This window comes from Sinohyriopsis cumingii, chromosome 6 (genome assembly GCF_028554795.1).
Source record: "Sinohyriopsis cumingii isolate HCF-2022 chromosome 6, ASM2855479v2, whole genome shotgun sequence".
NCBI classification, from domain to species: Eukaryota; Metazoa; Mollusca; class Bivalvia; order Unionida; family Unionidae; genus Sinohyriopsis; species Sinohyriopsis cumingii.
The window spans coordinates 122,791,564-122,811,489 of NC_142966.1; the positions used below are offsets into that span (position 1 = coordinate 122,791,564).

General features: G+C 32.7%; 1 protein-coding gene across 1 annotated transcript; it reads left to right on the top strand.

Annotated features, from left to right (window-relative positions):
• Nucleotide 1: 1 nt before the first annotated feature.
• On the top strand, nucleotides 2-19,572 carry LOC149797871 (bis(monoacylglycero)phosphate synthase CLN5-like). The gene is made up of 5 exons (XM_089962886.1): nucleotides 2-140; nucleotides 5,854-6,031; nucleotides 10,234-10,456; nucleotides 14,350-14,439; nucleotides 15,849-19,572. Exons 1-5 carry the CDS (start codon nucleotides 43-45, stop codon nucleotides 16,439-16,441), a joined length of 1,182 nt encoding a protein of 393 aa, XP_089819012.1. The 5' UTR covers nucleotides 2-42; the 3' UTR covers nucleotides 16,442-19,572.
• The last annotated feature ends 354 nt before the right edge of the window (nucleotides 19,573-19,926 follow it).

The following is a 19,926-nucleotide window of genomic DNA, read 5'->3' on the forward strand; positions in this document are numbered from 1 at the left end:
ATGTGACTCCTTATAGTGTACACAAATCATGTGATTTTCATAATGGCCGACACAGGTTCTGTCTGCAAGTTTGTCTGTCTTTTAATTGTGTTGAATTCTTTTCATCTGGCCAGTTTTTTCAAATGGCCAGTGCCATACAAGTAAGTTAGTAATAATAGTCTTAATTATTTTGCGATGGTATTTCAGTCACTTCATAGGACCAAGTACAGGGATAGTTCATTGGATTGGGTTGGAGCTATTACCTTGCTTTACCTGTTAACTGTTGAAAAAGTTTTATTCGGGCATTTTGAATTTTAAATACTTTTTCACACAATATTTCAGAAATATCTGAGCCCACATCATGACAATCATACACGTGAAGTTCTTATTTATGTCATGTACAATTCTGCTGAACTGTGATTAAAAATAACTGATAAATGACCAGTCAAACCTGTCTGAATGGTCACCTGTATATAGCTGTCACCTGGCCTCAACGGGTCATTCAGAATCCCCCCCCCCCAAGCAAATTTCCTTTATAAAAGTAATGTATTAGTCCAATAATGTAAGACATTGACCTCATATCTAAGATGGAAAAGGGCCACAATGCATACACAAGTGGTGTTGTGTGGTCAGATGAATAGGCTGATAAATCAGCCCCTCACCCGTGATGATGTTGATTTTCGGATTAGAGGCTGATATCATCTATTCATTATAAGCTTCATTTATTTGTTGCCAGTCTTGGCTGCACACATCAGTGTATATTTTATACACTTACCGGTATTTCTTGTGGCTGTGTGCAGCTACCGTTGGCTGAAGGGTTCTTTTGGGGACATGTACATAATATTTCTGGAGCAAATCCTATGTTAGGTGACTTGTAAATCCATGTGCAATAGCACAACCATCTGTCCTGTGGCCATTTTGAACTTTGCTTGATATAGCTGTTACTAATTACCTGTATGTGTCTAAAGTGTATGCAGGATCAGGGATGGTCCTGGCTTTTAAAAAGCTGTCGCCAAAAAAATCACCAACCTCAATATTTTGTCGCCAATTTTCAAAAAGTGTCGCCAAAACAAGTAGTGTACATTTTTCCAAGTGTTAATTTAGTCTATTAATGTAACAGGCAATGAAAATTACAAAAGATGGGTTAGTTAATACTTTAATTACAACAAGCATTAACAAAATGTTACAAAGTGTTACATGAAGATCCGTCGCGATTTTAGGGCTGCCCACTTGTTGAATGCAGTTTCAAAGTCTAATTTTTCACATCTGTACATGCTGATTCTCATTAAATTCTCGAGAGATGAGATGCAGAGCTTATTTCTGATGTCAGTTTTTATGAGGTTCATCTTACGGAATCCACGTTCACAGTCCTCAGTGCTGACAGATGACACCAGTGGTCTCTCAGCAGCCCCCCCCCCCCCCATGGCTAGCTTCACAAAGCTTGTAGCGAATTGCTTCCTAAATCCCAAGAATGATCACTGAATGCTGCTGTATAAATTTTCTCGACAAGAAAAATAGGATCTCCATTCCCATGAATGAAACTTACACGAGTCAACACCTGGCAATATTGGACCCTATATATAAGCATAAATTCACACCCAATTTAGGGATTCTTTCACTCATGTATTTTGAGAAATAAATAATTATTATTAATTATGCAAAACTGGTTTTTGTTTTGCTATTTCTTGTTACGGAGTTTAAGTCTCTGCAGCCGTAACACGGGACTGATGGCAAAAGGAAAAGATCAATGAGTAAAATGCTGCACTGGCGACAGGTGTAATTGTGATTGAGATTTTTTCCATTTGCTTTGTATTTATACACAGTAGTCGGTACTTCAAAAGTTATCAGTTTTCTATGAAGGTTCAGCAAAACTATTGTATTGGTATATGTATGAAAAAAAAGACAGATGGATTAGCCATACAATTAATTCTATCAGTTCTATTCACGTCTTCAGAAGTCGGTCAGTTGTAGGTATAGTGTGGTAGCATGATTGACTGTATCACAGCATACAGTACTCAGCCCAGATGTCAGCATAAGCAGATTATGATGTAACAATGCTCTGTAAAGATGGGGTTGTCAATAAGAACAAAGGATCGTTTGTGTAACAGATTGATTCCAATGTATTGCTTAGTCAAGTTTGTGGCTTCCTTTCGTTCTGCCTTTTAATTTATCCAGTCCAAATCCATGATTGTATGTACAAATTAAATAACCAAAAAGTATGTCGCCAAAAGAATCGCCAGATGGGATATTTTTGTCGCCAATAAGGAAAAAAAATCGCAATTTGCGACATTGGCGAAGCCCAGGACGATCCCTGAGGATTATTCTGGAATGATTTGCATGCAGCAAAATTGCACATTTTAATGAACCGGTGACATCAGACCTGCATATCATCCATCAGAATCAATACAGACTTGTGGGTTTGATTTATTGGACTAACAGGCCAGATTTTCAAGAAAATCTTACATACTTGGCAACTCATATTGACACAGCTGTATAGCTTAGAGTGTAATTGCTTTAGATTGACTTTAATACTGTACTTTTTCAAAGTTTCTTCCTTGATGGAATAAAATACTTGCACAATCAAGTATTTGCATTCAAAATCCATTGACATACATTTCAGCTTGTTGAAATGCAGTTGTAGTAGAGGAATGCTAAATTTGGTTGAGGTATAGGTAGGTACTGCAGGTTAGACAGATGTTTTTTAATGAAACACATACTTAAACCCGAGTTTGGTATATTAAATTTCGAAATTGGGGTGGTTTTTATCATTAGAGTGGAGTGTCAAAAAATAATTTCATTCTTGTATGGTGGGAAAAGCAATCTTGTTGCAGCAGGATTGGGAATTGTCTTGTCTGTCAATGTGAAAAGTATAGGTCATGAATTAAAGCAACCACTGATGAAAAAGTGTCATCTTTGAGGAGAGGGTACGAGTTACCTGCCTTTTTGTTAAGGTCAGGGATCATTCAGTATGAAAAAGACCATATATGTAGACTTTTCAGTTCATGTCTCACTATCAAAAGCCACAAAAATTTTCATTCTCTATTCATCAATGGCCTCTCTCATATGCTTTCTTTATCTAAGTGAGCTGAGTGACTGGAAGTGTGAACATCTGTAGTATTCTTGGACTGTAATATTAATTTGGAATTATAGTGATTTCAGACAAGAACTTATTTAGATTATATTATATATTAGAACTTATTTGTAATACCACAGGAACTCATTTGGAACTTCATACATTTGGACCTGTGATAAATCTTTTGGACTATTTTGGGATGTATTTCACATTACTGTTAGTTATTTTGAAATTTTCACTTTGTATTCTAGGGAAATAAATTATTCCCTGAATTTTACAAAACTTGTTGGTTTTTGCTCATTTCTGTTACTTAATTTAAGACCATAGAGTTGTAATAATATACAAGCATTGTATGATTTTGCTGAAATGTGCACAAAACTAGATCTGTTGATGATGTAATAATAATATTAAAAATAATAAAATAATAATCATGGTCTTTATTGCATCATATTTGTTCAATTTTACACCAAGATTGAAAGGTGAACAAGGGCAACCTGTGTACTAAGACCCATTGGGCCTTTTGTCATGGTTGGCTGCTTTTGACAGATTTGATATTATTGTAATAATGAACTTACATTATTCGTGGGCATTTGGTCACATACAGGGCACTCTGCACCTGATGACCTCATAGGTGGTGAAAACATTTTAATTATAATGCTAATGAAAATAAAGTGTATTCAAATCCTGAAAATCTTCCCATATCTTGAACAATTTCAGACCATTTGGATATTGTGAACCTTTTATCAAGAATATAATATATTGTATGATACAAGGTTACTAGATCTAGAAATTTCCATTTTAATTTAGTGTACCTGTAAAGTAATACTCCAATAGTATTTGCATGAACAACTTTAAGAACATTTCAATTATTTTCGATGAGCTGATTAATGCATTTACCTGATCTTTATTTATGTTAACTGAAGGCCTAGAATTTTGTTTTGGTTTTCATTGATTTGGACATTAGGGGTCCCCAAGTGGTCTAAGGTGCTCACCTTTACAGATCATTTACACATCTCACCTTTGTCTGTGTGATTTCAAATCTCAACTTGACCAATGTTAGTTTATGAGAAACTGTGCCAGTAGCTTTCCATGGTCTGTGGTTCATCCTGGGGTCTTCCCAGTTTCTACCTCCAAGAAAATATGCTGCCTGCCATGTAATATCTATCAAATGTTGATAAATGGCATTCAACCCCATAAAAACAAAGCGAATGAATCGGACATCATATGGGTCAGACTCTTCAGAGGCCTGTGCTACTTACCTGTGAGAAACTGACATGTCAAAAAAGAAGGTATTTAATCCATTTAATCAGATACATTTAAAACTATTGAATTACTTTTCATACTAAACTTATTCACAGATTAAATACGGGCATTCAAAAAAGTATCTGAAAATAAATCTACGTGGTTTCAGTAGCTTTGACATTGGAGATCATTTGAAGCCTATCGACATTTCAGATAGTTTGAAGCCTATCCATTTGATATACATATGATAATTCATGTCACCAGTTTTCTCTCCTGTAGATTTAGCACTTAAATACCCTTAGATAATTTATTTAGATCTCATGAATATAAATTACAGAACATGTATATTATGTGGGCTACACAGATCAGGAAAAGTGATATACATTTCACATGACAGGTAAGATGAATTTGTAAAAATATTTGTTTCTGCTTTATCAAGAAAGGATTATGATGATGCTTAACAATAATAATAATAATAACAATAATAATAATAATAATAAATAAAATAAAGAAATAAGAATAAGATAAAAATAAATTGAATTAAGAAGATTCAGTAAACTTGAATTGCCTTTAAATGTGTTACAAAATTTGGATGACTTACAAAGGTAATATGGAAAACAAACTCAAAATTATGATGATTTTTGGGCTGATCTAAATGCTAATCACATAGCTAATTTATAATGCAAATGTCATTAATGATGCAAAATAGGATCTTGAAATAAAACATGCTCCATCAAACTGTCATGCCAACAGTTTGAAATAACTACAGTATTTAATGTAAACTCTGTAATGGAGACCACAGCTAATTAATTTGTTTATATTTATCCTTTTACCATAATAAGTATTACTGGAATGTGTCAGGGCAGTTCTTCAAAGCTCAAGTATAGCTAAATCTGTTTAGTTAACTTTGTATAATGCTCAAACATTTTTTTTGTTATGTTAAGAAAGACTATGAAGTGAAAGGGTCATGTTTATTTATCTATTTATTGTTCTTGTCAACTGTATGTTTGTCTTTAACTGATTTGATTTGATTTTATTTCTTCGAAAGAGTGGATGGAAAAAGCATATGGATATTTTGGCTTGTAGCATGATTTTATTGCAGGCAAGCATTATTAGTAATCAAACATTACAATATAACCTGTGCTGATAGCAGTCATTAGATGTAAATGAAATCCTTGTCAAAACATATTTATTAGTTTATGAACACAACATAGACATCAGTGAAGTCACAACAACAAATCAAACAGCTTAATAGTTACACACAGTGCATTTTGTGATTTTGTGTTCTCACCAAATAATATTGCAGCTGACATGTCACAAAGTGGGAATGATATAACATCAAATAAAATATGCAATAAAATATTCTGTAAGCAAATAGTAATATTGTAATTAATTATTACATATAGTAATGACTACTTACATTATTCATATTTGTTTCTAGATATTAAAAGAGGCATTTTATTATTTATCCCACAATAGTAACACACCTCTTTTGTCTTTATTTCATTGTAAATATGGTTGTCAAATCATCACCTTCATTGAATGTGTTGTTTGAACAGGCGATTTTCACAGAGACCACCAACCAATCCATATTGTCAAGCTGGATTAATTGGGTTTTGTCCAACGGGTGAGGTGCCAGACACCATGCCAAAATTCAATCCGGAAGATAGAGTGGAGGTTTGGGCCCTGAAAGCTCCAGTGTGGGAGTTTAAATTTGGAGACTTGTTAGAGAAATTTGTAAGTGATGTAAATATATTTTTTAATCTAAAAACAAAAACAATCAGCTCTTCAGCTTTCTGATAGTATGTTAATTAAATCCCAATCTGCTTCGAGGATTTTATTGAAACTTGCTTTAATAAATTATTGGTATACATCAACGGTATGGTTTTACATCATTCCTTATTTTTTGGTATATATTTTTGACAGTTGTCATGAAAGGGGTATTTAGAAACATCAAAGTGGTCTAAGTGGTTAGTGCATCCACCTCAGATATTGCAGGTCGTGGGTTTGAACCCCAGCTGAGTCATACCAAAGACTTACAAAAATGGTACTAGCAGCTGCCTCGCTTGGCACTCATAATTAAGAGGTTAGTGTTAGAACTGGTTGGCCTGGTATCAGGATAATGTGACTGGGTGGGACATGATGCCATATGTCTACGGCAATATGTTTTCGGCATGATGCCCCAGTGCAAAACATCAGTATAAACTGCCACACTGCAGACATTGTAGCAATATGACTGAAAAATTGTTAAAGCTACATTAAAAATAAAAATCACACACACACACACACACAAAATACACTTTCTTAAATGCCTGAAGGATGTTATTGTAGGTTAAATCAAAGGATAATGAAGATGCACATCGACTTGTTACCTTGTTTTTTTAATTTGTAAATTTCCAAAAATGTGTATTAAAAGAAAAGGATTTTGAGAAATAAAATTTCAATTGAAAAATTACTATCACTAATAGGAAACAATGGCTACCTGCCTGGTAAGTGGTTGATATAGACATGCATGAAGAGACAGTTAATTTGCTTTAAGTGTGGGGATGTATGTAATAATTGCCTTAAAGGTCACCGGCCATACTTCAACATTTTTCTTTTTACATCAGATCTGCATTACATGATTAAAAGTAGTTATACTCACACAAAAAGAACAAAATAATTATCAAGCATAAAGAAGAAATAATAATTTAATTACTCGAAATAGAAGTATAAAACGCAGTTACTTCCTCTTAGTTATGATTTCCCACCTATAGAGGACACCAACCGGAAATGATGTACATTTATCCCTACAAGATGAAGTACATACTTCTTGCTGTCGAAAAATAAAACACTATATACTATGGATAGGGAATATTTAGATGAAACTAATGAAAACTAATTTACTTTTCATCCTTATATCGGTATGTATGCACGATGCACTAGATTGTGTCCCTTTCAAAATTGTTCCATTGTTTCAATTTATTTTGAAAATTCCCATTAATACAGGTAAAAAGGAATCAATGCTGGCTTCTCTATGTCAGCAGACTTTATTTTTTAAAAAAAAAGAAATCGACACACTTAAAGAATCCAAAGAAACCAAACTTGACTTCCTTTTGTCTGCCCATTTCATAAGAAAAAATTGGCACACTTGAAAGATATCAAAGTCATTTTCCTGGGTTGGTTTGCTTTGTAATAAAATAACCTATGTATTTGATATCCTGTTGGTAAGTTTAAACAATGAGTTTATTGCTCCCTGCCAGTTGTGTTTATCACCTGGGCTTCTATTTGTTTGCCATATGTAATCATAATTGATGTTTGCTTTAATAATACTTTTGTAACCCATGCTAGCGAAAAGATGATCATTCGCACTCATAGTGAATGTATTTTAAAATAATGATTTTTATTTGTGAGATACCTTCTTGTAGTTCACCTGGATACAATACAATCCACAGGTGCTCGATGCGAGCTTGATGTTGAGAAAAAAAAAAACAATAATCTAAAGGAAAAAAATCATACAGAGTGACAAAAATACCTTAGATTACCCCCATGACCCGTTCTGACATAGGACCCTCTCTATCATAATATTTGAGAGTACTCTTATATATGATAGAGAGGGTCCTATGTCAGAATGGGTCATGGGGATAATCTAAGGTATTTTTGTCACTCTGTATGATTTTTTCCTTTAGATTATTGTTTTTTTTTCTCAACATCAAGCTTGCGTCAAGCACCTGTGATACAGTCTGGGTCAGTTTGCAACAAGTAACTTATCTTGTGTGAATGGCAGGTGCCTTCAAGCAGTCGGGTATTTTCGTCTCATTTGCGATTTTGTTATTTGACATAAGCGATACACACTACACTAAGGATGCATATGCAAACCGGCATCCGATACATATATGAAATTCATGTATATATATATTTTTTAAAATAATTTTCGGATGATGAAAAAAGAAGAAATATATGATAACAATGCAAGGTTAATTTCTTTCATTTAATTTTCAAATAAGTGTATTTTTATCAATTTCTTTTCTACCATGGGGGGGGGGCACAAATTCAACACAAAATTATTTCCTTTATAATTTGTACGGAATAATGGAGCAAATATGATTGATGATATTGACTAGTAATGATAAGCTTTCAATTTATGCGTGCACACATTAAGACAACGTGAAAAATAAAAACAATAAAATTAACTGGTAAGAGCTTCATATTGCAGCAACTGAATACTGTCAAAATGCTCAACATTATTCTCTCTCTCTCTCTCTCTCTCTCATATGTGTAATCAAGTGTGTATTGTATATGGCAGTGTTATAACCTGAAGCCTAAAATTAAGTATATTTGTTATAATATCTCATGTACACTATCCTTAGCAAAATGTATATGTATTCTGTAGAATATTATGTTAAGTATTATTGTTTTATAAATCATTATTGTTAATTTGGCTGGAAGACTTAAATTAAGAATGTCGTTGTGCAGATGCATATATTTTTTAGCATAAAAATATATATAAATATTTTAATTAGAAGGAGCAAGATATGTCAGTTTGTGTTTTCTTTCATAAATATGTAGTACGTTACAAAGTATGATTATTTTCTTTGAAAGAATATCAAGCTAGTTTGTTTAAATTAATTTTTTTCCCTAAAACCTATCTTACATAGTATCTACTTGCTTTTTGAAGAAAAAGAACTTGTACAAACTATTGTTAAGTTGCGCCCAATTGTCTATCGAGATGGGCAGAACTGTCTTTGGGCCCAATTCACTATAATCTGGCATACATGATACAACTTTCCCATCCCTCCTCTATTCGATCTCACAGATTAAATCCATTCTTTTTTCTGGTAAACATGGTCTTTCGGAAAAAGAAAGAACCCTTTTTCCCATCATCACTCTTTTGGTTACATTCGTATGCAACACAGTGTACCATATTTGCTGTACAAAAGCACAATCGTACGTTATATCACATAGGCATTCACATGGGGAAATTAAACACTTGAATGGCTAGGTTGAATAGAAGGGATAAATGTATATCATATCCGATTTTGACACGCGGAAACTACCGATTGTTTATGGAGATTGCCGAATAATTTTTGCATTTAAAAAAGTGGAGTTTTAAGTCTAATTAAACATTTTTATGGTGTGCATGCATAACAAATGCGTTTTGTTTATAACTATAGTAATATCACATGTTTGTACAATATGGGTGGCCAGTGACCTTTAAGTGTGGGGATATACATACTATGCTTTATGTGTTTTGGATGTGTGTGTTTTGGATTTTTAACGTAGCTTTAACAATTTTTCAGTCACATCGCTATGATATCTGCAGTGTGGCAGTTTATAGTGATGTTTAGCACTGAGGCATCATGCCGCGGACCAGTCCTAACACTAACCTCTTAATGCTCAGTGCCACATGAGGTAGCTGTCAGTACAATTTTTAAAAGTCTTTGGTATGACTCAGCCGGGGTTCGAACTAATGACCTCCCACATCCGAGGTGGACACTCTAACCACTAGGCCACTGGAGCAGTCCCATATGTATCACAGTCTATGCTCTAAGTGTTTGGATATACTGTATGTACTAGCTTATAAGTAGAGTCAGACTGCAAAAAGCAAAGAACCTGATCTGCCAGAACATATATGCTTGCAGATTGGGGTCTTTGCTGTTTGTTCTTCCGATTATTCTTAACAAACTGCACAAACCTGGATCTGCTGGTGCATTATGGGATGACAGATATGTATCTGTGCAGTTTGCAGTTGGACCAGCTTATAAGCGAGTATATATGGTACATGATATGGTGGAATATTTTACATGTTTGATTTCCTTAACATCTTTGTCCAACTTATGTCAGACTTACTGAGTGTGGGATCTTTGGATTCCTTTAAAATTTACCAAATAGAAGAAACTATTTTTGAGCCATGAAATTTTGTTTCCTAGCTCTTCATTATTTCCAATTTTATCTTTCAGCATATAATGCATGATGCGATGGCCTTCAACAACCTGAACACTGGGCAGAATTACACAATGGAGTGGTATGAACTCTTTCAACTGTTTAACTGCACATTTCCCCATCTGTTAGAAAATGACACTCTTCTGTGGTGCAACCAGGGAGCTGCATGCATTTATGATGGTGTGGACGACCTACACTGGTCACAGAATGGCACACTGGTCAAAGTAGCAGAAATTACAGGTATAGAAATGAAATATACATGAAAATGTACTAGGAATTTAAGGAACTGACCATTCAGTTTTCAGGAGGGTAGTGGTGGGCCAAGGAATTACGTTCCAACTATCGAACCAGAATATTTGTACTTTAATTTTTTGTTTCAACCAATAAGATTGAGAGATCTATTAGATAATTATGTAAAGTAGTAAAATAGTTAGTAATAAATGACTATTTTGTTTTGAATACCCTTGTTCTGATCTGTCCTACACAGACTGAAATCTAATGAGAACAATACCCAAGGAAATTATTCTTTAAATTTGAGCTTTAAATTCAGCTAAATGGATTTTCTGTGTGGATCTAAGTACATGAAGCTTTTGTCAGTCAAAGTTTTTCTCACTAATAAATTACGTTTGAACTATCAGCTAGTCAGTGGGATATATGTTTTCATTTTGTTTCTTTCTTTCTTTTATAAGAGCATTAATGCAAAGGAGACAACATATAAATAACAGTTTCTTCATGGATGAGATGCTTTCTTGAGACCACCGGTTTCCAAAAGATTCCAGCATGAAGCAAGATTTTATTATTCATTGGAAATAGAGAACTTTCATTAAACCTAAAACACTTTTAAACTTAATAAATAAGTTTTAATGTGCCCATATTTTTTTCTCAGGGTTTTTTTGATGTGTAGTTAGGAACTGGCATCCAAATGCATTTTGCAGAATTATCCATACACATGCAATATAATAAATAAAAACTATACAGGAAAATACAAACAATATAATGAATAAAAACTGTGCAGACAAAATACAAATAAAATGAAAAAGACTGTACAGAAAAATACAGAGGATATGATACTTGAATACTTTTACTAATCTCCAGAAAATCAAAGTATATATTTTGATTTTGAGCAAGAGTTTAACATTGCTACATTCATGACTACAGGTATTCTTTTGTATAATATTATGTCTTGCTTTGAAAATGGATTGGGCTATAGTGTTCACAGAGTTAATATTATGTCTTGCTTTGAAAACAGATTGGGCTATAGTGTTCACAGTGTTAATATTATGTCTTGCTTTGAAAACGGATTGGGATATAGTGTTCACAAAGTTAATATTATGTCTTGCTTTGAAAACGGATTGGGCTATAGTGCTCACAGTATTAATATAATGTCTTGCTTTGAAAATGGATTGGGCTATAGTGTTCACAGTGTTAATATTATGTCTTGCTTTGAAAACGGATTGGGATATAGTGTTCACGAAGTTAATATTATGCCTTGCTTTGAAATTGGATTGGGCTATAGTGTTCACAGCGTTAATATTATGTCTTGCTTTGAAATTGGATTGGGCTATAGTGTTCACAGTGTTAATTTACTCTATCAAAATAAAATATTTAATGAATAGGTCTTGTCTGTTTGCACAATTTTTGTGATGAGCTAGTAGTAGAACTGATCCAGAAATAGGCTGAGTCTGTTATGTTACGACAATGATGACATCTGTCATGATGACAATGGGGACTATTACAGCCAATTGCTCATTTTAAAGGCAGGCTTATATTTATGTCAACTCATCATTCCATGGTACCTACTCGTATAATGTTTCAATTATTTTTATCCTTTTTTTGTTCCATTTAATAATAGCTTTTACATCAGATACAATGGTGGTCTGCAGGAAAAATCCCCATTTAACAGAGACAAGACAAGTAAGGTGATGTTTAATAATATCTTAACATTGAGATCAATCTATGGACCTGTGCAGATCACACATGTATATTCAAATGTGTGAAATTATTAAGCTTGATTGACGAGTACCCTGAAATCATCCATAAATAAAAAACAATTCTGGATATTGGTCAGGATTAGTGGATGGTTCTGTATTGTTACCAGGAGATATTCCTTCCTCATCCACTATTGTGGATATATTATGGCTAGATCAAGAGGTGTTTGGTAGTAATGGCCCTACATTCCCATTGTTCCTTGGTTACATAATTTAGCCTGGCATATCCTGTGGACAGATTTGGACTCGTCAAAAGGCAGTAGGCTTTGACCAATGACAAATAATACCAAAAGTCGAATGAAAAAGATCTTCAAAAACTGTGCATGTTTACCATGACGAACCTATAATGTTACCAGTTTGTCCTTCCATATGTACTTCCTTTTCTATGAATGTTTAATACATCTTGGTTAAATTCTGAAATAAGATTAGTGTCACATACACTATGTACATAGTTCATCATGCAACTTTGTGCATTCATGTCAGTTATTGAGTGCAACATCCATCTACTGAAAGTAGGTTAGTGTGAGTTATATTGCAAATACAAATGACTGTTTTGTGAGGAAATAAGTTGTTGGGTTATTTGTTTTTTATGAACACATTTTTAATTGAAAGGCCACATGCACAACATATGTAGTAAAATGCATATACAGCAGATTATGTCTTGAAAGACCAACCCTTCTACCAAATATCAGTGTCTCTTAAGATGGTGGTCTGTTATGACAGATTATAATGCTATATATGGTCAATATTGTTAATAATGTTTTAAAGGAGACTAGATATTTTATAACATAACTTAGAAATGTTATATCCAAATTCATGATTTATTTTTCCAACTGTTGATGTATATGCCTGTGTTGATGTAAGAGTTTAACGTTGTTTTTTCTGAGTTCATCGTGGTATAAACTGTCAGTTGCCGACTCACACGGCAAATAACGCCCGAAGGGCGTTATGTAAGCTGTGTGAGTCGGCAACTGACAGTTTATACCACGATGAACTCAGAAAAAACAACGTTAAACTCTTATAATTGAAATTTTAATTATTTGTTATGTTATTTTGTTTGCATCATTAAAAAACAGAAATCTTAATTGAGCGTAGTAATACATGTTTGTGGTTTTTCTGTTACGTAGCTATTTATAGCACTTGGGATTGTCCTGCTTGATCGTAATAAGGTCATCATAATGCCATTTCTTTCAACCAATGGAAGCCAATTTTTTTCAATTATTTTTTGTTTGTTTGTTAGAATGTTGTTTTTCTTTAATGCTTACTTCATGTCTGCCTTAACTGGCGGTGTTTATCTTATGCTGTACACGTGACTCTATTTATAGAAGTGGAAAAGTAGTTCTCCTTACAGTTCATACAGAAATGAACGCAATTCGTTTTGATCACGTGGTAACATTCTGACCAATGGAAATGTTACTTTCCTGTACCAGCTACTGGCATTGCAATTATGTACATGTCAACAACATTGGGGAGAGACACACAGTAAACAATTTAGTCTTTGTTCACTAACTTTATGACTAGCATGGGAATTTTTATTATTAAAATGAGTTTTTTTTGTTCATATGTTTTTCAGTGACATGTAAATAAAGGAAATCAGGTTTGTCACTGAGCTATACTCAGTTATTCAATGTACAGGTATAGAATGGTAGTTGGAAGATAATTCTAAATAATTTACTAAAAATCAATTTATGTTGATGCTGTAATTGCATTAAACTAAAAACTTTGATTTTAAAATACCTATTATAAATGAACTGTGATTATAACCAGTTATTTAAGCAATCATTATTGTTTACCTGGTTTCAGTACATCAGTTGATAAAAAGGTTATAATTGAACCAATTTTCTCTGATGGACCACAAAAGTAAAACATTATGGCAATTAAACTTTACAAGAAAAGAATTTTATAGTGAAGGCTTTGAAATATATAGTAAATAGGAATTTGGCAGTGCAAATTAAACTTAAACATTCTAAGAAAGAAAATGTTTTATCCAAGAACATAAAGATTTTTTTAATATCATCAAGAAATCTGTTAATTGAAAATCTGGACTCCTACAGTGATCTTTAAAGGCAAGTATGACACCTGCCTTTTTCAGTGGTATTTGCTTAAAAAAGTATAACCATTACGATCAAATCTAATACATTTCAGGAGACATTTTCAATCAGTTTGCAGTGTGGGCTCTCAATGATAATAAAACTGGAATCTACTATGAAACCTGGACAGTAGAGGAAGAACCTGGTAAACTATACAATCTATTGAAGTATTATGTATATATGTATGTATGTATGTGTGTGTTTTTGTGCACAATCATGCATGCATGTGTGTAATATATGAAATTAGACCACCTCACTACAAATTCAGATTTCAACCAGTCTAATTGACGGCTTTAATTAGAGGATCTATCTATAGTACAAGTCACATGTGTCATGTATGCGCATTTACTCATTTTAAATTAAATATTAATTTTGTTCTTTTCAAATGTAACACTAATTTTCTTTAACCCAAGGCTATTCAATCCTGATTATTGAATGCTCTGCACCTTAACTGTCACCATGAAACTTCCAGATGAAAATTATCAATCGCTGTAGAGTTTTACAATGGTGGCCAAGTACTAAACTGGGGTCACAATAAGAGCACATCGAGTGGACTTGTCACAATTGAGGGTAGTATGAAATTTGTTTATCAATATGCGTAACTTTCATTGTGAGTCACAGCTCGTGACATTAAATACAGATTGTGCTGGATCACACCTTTTGGTTCATTTTGTCCAAAAAAATGTCTGTGTACTTTAACATTGATTTTGCTGTATGTGCCTCTTGGGATATTTAAATAATGACCTTCGAAAGGAATATGGATGTATATGAATTCAAATGAAGTGAATACATGCCACTTAAAGGTATGTTGAATCAAATTCTAAAAAATGACACCCATTACTGAAATAGGCTGTGTTGAATGCCTACATGACCCATGTGACTTGTACTATGGCATAGAATCAGACATATCTGCAGGGATAAAACATCATGGTTTGATAGTAAAGGGACAATGTTTTGGGGATATAGTTTTCTATGGTACACATAATTTCATAGATATTTTGTTATTTTCAATAATAATGACTTTAAATCTTCAATGAATATTTCTTATTTTACTGATCTGTGTGTTTTGTAATTAAATTGGGTAGATATTTGATACTCAAAACATAAGTATTTAAATGTAGAAAACATTTAAGATCCTGAGTCTTTATTACAAAAGAAAGAAAATTTATTTCAATTGAACATAAATCCTATTAACATTTTGGCTGAAAGATAAAGCTACTTTATTTATTCGTTTGTCTGCTTTCTGAATGCTTATTTATTTATTTGTTTATTTATTAATTTTTTTATTTGTCTCAATGATGGATAAATGTGTGCAAGTTCATCCACTTCACAGACAAAGCAATGGCAGAGATTCAAGTTTATTATTAAATAATTTTAAAGTAGCAATACCTCAAAACAATTTCACTAATCCTGTAATAATTAATAAATAAAATCAGTGACTTTTGTCATGTGATAAATAGATTCAAGAAAGATAAAAATGATTAACTTAATTCCATAAATTCAATAGAATTGAGACCTTGTGTATAATCTTCCATTTGACAATTTCTTTTTCAGGAGGAAAAATGTGGTTTGACTCATATGACTGTGCCAGTTTTGTATTAAGAGCATTTGATGAACTGTACACACTCGGAGCAAAGTTTAATCACAGTGTTCATCTAAATTATACCCGTATTCATCTGTACAGCCACGAACCACAGTATCTTGGTAATGCAAGTGTTGTATTTGGTCCTGGAGCCAATAAAACACTTGCCAAGGATATTGATCAATTTTATGAAAAATTTCAGTCCCACCAATCCATGAAGGAATTAATAGAGCATTTGATGGAAGCTTATGAAGAAATTTTTAAAGATGGAAAATTCTACTTTTTTTATAATTTTGAGTACTGGTTCTTGCCAATGAAATCACCCTACATGAAAATTACCTACTATGAGATTCCTTTACCAGGCAGAAGTGAGACAGATTTATCTCGCAGAGAGAAGAAACCTGTCTCACATTATGATGATAAAACTGGTGTATCACACATCGATAGTAAACAGGTCTTACAGGAAAGTTTGTCTGTTTCAAATGTTGATAAGAATACGCTTCATTTCAAGGGGCATGATGATGATACAAATACACTCCATTTCAAGAGACATGATGGTCAATAAATATTGAATAACAAATAATCTTGATATTGACATTCGGTGGAGTGCTATTGTGGATTCCTTTAAATTCTTTATATCAGGTTGGATGCAGTTAAATGATCACATTATCAGATATGATTTCTGAGTATAATGGGTTTCATTAGTCAGTTATTTCCCGGTGCCACAAGAAAACAAACCTGTATCAGAGAGTAAATGTTATCCCCAGACTGATTTTCCCAATGAAATAAAATGTTTCTAAAACAATTTTTCTCTTATGGAATTTTTTTTGTTAGATTAACCTTCCATCCCTCTCAGAACCATTTTTATTTAGGGGAAAAATACCGTAAAGCTGTTTTATGCCAGGGGAAAAATAGGTTAGATCCAATTCCCCCCTCCCCCTCCCTGAAATTATTCTGATCATGTGGGGGTGGGGTGGGGAGACTACTCTAGTATTTGTTATCCTCTGGGCAAAGTTTCCCAATTTTTTTATTCACACCACCCCTTCCCCACCCCAAGTACATGCCTTCTTTTTGACCCATGTAATTTGTACATAACTAAACAAATGATCTTCCCATGATTCTGGACTACAGCTGAAAATAATGTATTGAGTAATTCCCAAGATTTTAAAGGAGCAATAACCCTCACAACACCTATGAGATTTGTCTGTCTTTCTAGGTGTGTACATCATTAACACAGTTACAAATTTGAGATCAATAGAGTAGATATCCTTCATTCATCATTAGTACTTTAAAATACTTGGTATTTGATATGGACTTGCTTAAAGGTTTCAGAAGCACACAAAAACATAAACATTGACTCTGCATTATAACCAATGTTATAATGTAAAAATAATGAATAGTTTATTCAGTTATAATCATGTCATAGATGCAAAATATAGTCTGTGCAGCTTTTGACTAAAATTTGGCCCAACACTACAATATTTAATTCATACATGTACATCAGTATTCAAAAATGGTTGATAATTTCATTGAAAAGGTTATGTGTGTGTGTGTGTTTGCATTTAACTGACATATGTAGAATTTCCATGGGAGAGAAATTCAGCTTTGTGGGGAAAAATATTCCCACAGAAACATTTGCCCAGGAGAAAGTAAACTCTATACTAGTTTTACGCCCAGGGGGTGGGGTCAGTGCAGGTTACAAGAAAATCTACCCTACAAGACTTTCCCAGATCATTCTGATTCACACTAATGTGTAATTTGAAAATATCAAACACTTTTTTTTCCTTCCATCTATTGGAAAAAAATTTGTTGCTGTGCTACTGTCAGTGTTTTTTATTACTGTAGAAAAGTTGATTTTTGCCATCATCAGTAATACTTTTTGCAAATTTGGTTTCCTATCCTATTATTTAAACCAGCACTATGAATTGTATATTAATGCATAACAATACTTACAAAGATTTCTAATCATTACCAAGACAAGGTTTAAGTATTTTAAAAACAGAAATGAATATCTCATTGTTTTCTGAGTAATTATCATCTCAAAGAATTTTGTCATTGAATATGAGAAGACGCAAACGTATGTATAGAAAAATAACATACAGGCAAACACATATCTTTGATGTTTTTGTTTTTGTAAATTAATTTGACTGGCAAGGAAAACAGAACTGAAACAAAATACAAATTTACTAAAATTCAAGATTTGAGGTTTTGTAGGACTGGACTTTCTGGTGGTGCTACCTGTTGAATTCAGGGGAAGTAACTGATTTTGAGCTCGCATTATTCAAATATTAGTAAGATACAGCTGAGAGAATTCTATTTAATTATGATATTACTTCTTTTAATGATAAATGAATCCTTTGTTAAGGTCCTTGTGAGATAGCAAATTTTAAGTTAAATTATTTTTGTTTTTTGTTAATACATGTACACAGATTGTGCATAGGCTTTGAAATGTTAGAAGAAAATATTAATATTGATTTGTATATCATTTTAATATTAATTCTTGTATAAATTTAATATTAATTTGTATATCATTTTAATATTAATTCTGTAGAATAGTAGAGAACTGTCATCAAATTTCATAACACTGGATTTGTTAGTGAACAAAACCTGGACAATTATTGAATGCTTTCAGCAGATCAGACTTAATTTGATTTCATTTTGTTACTGATCTAATGGATTTCTGATGTTAGTGCAAATTACCGTATAGTGGGCATATTTTAACAGATGTAAAATTTGGCAATTTGGTTCAAAATGGATTTTAATTTGGGGTAGTTTCTAGTGATTATCAACCTTGTTGTATCTAGGGTGATAAACTTTGATGTGACTTACTTCATCATCTCACTCGTAGACTTCTAAGTTGCTACAATTTCACCACTGCTAAAAAAATCTTGCTGCATGATATTTGGTAACCAAGGAAACTGCTTACTCTCAGTATAAAAAAATGATCACGCAAATATGAAAAATGCAGCCACAACTTTTTTCACCTAGTGAATATGCAATAAAAATTTGTACAATGTGAATGTCTATATTTTACAAATTTATTTTTAAAAGGAAATATGCCAGAAATAACAAACTTTTGAAAAACTGATGATAATAAAAATTATTTTGTTGTAAATTAAGGTTACAAACTATAATAACCACCCATCCCACCCTCCTAGTGGATAGTTGATGTATAGTTTAAGTTTCTCTTTAGGGAGTACTGAAAAAAATATATTTGTTACATTATTATTATTGTTATTATTATTTATGATTCTTAGATGACTGTGCCAGTTCTAGCTAGAATGACATTATGTGTTTGTGTGAATATCATCTAATGTCAGTAATCAGAATTGAATGTGCTGCTTGAATATGTTTTGCATTCAAAATCTATTTTTTGTGGGAATTTGCTTTATAATTACAGTACTTTGTAATTGATAATAGAAGACAAAATGACAAAATACAGCTGGAGCACTCAGAAAAGACTTTAATCCACTGAAGTGCACCATTAGAATGACAATCTTTTCTTATGTTCTTAATCTACAAAATTAATGTAAAAGATTGCAGGCTGAAGAAGAGATTCAAAATAATATATTAAACAGACCATGTAATTAGAATATGACTGTGACAATTGGACTTGGTATTTCTGATGTTATCATGTAATAATTGATTGTAATAATAAACTACATTTTCATGTCAGTTTGCATAATTATGTACATATATGCATGTCTGTTCCTTCTCCTTTTTACCCTCTCTGCAATTGTTACTTTAATGTCATATTCAACTGATCTAATTTAACAAAGATCATCTGAATTCAGATTATGTTATCTTACAGTCAAGTCAGAATTTTATTAGATGATGCATAATTTAATCAATTAATCTTTATTACTCTGACAAATACAAAAAAGAGAAGTTGCTTTGTTATCTTTCTGAGAATAAACTAATTTTTTTTATCTGTATCACATAAGCACTTTGCATCAATGATTTTTGTCAACAGGCATGAATTTAAGAAAAGATATTGAAGACTAAAAAGCCTGACAGAAATTTAATCAAGTTCTCTTAACTGCTTCATGG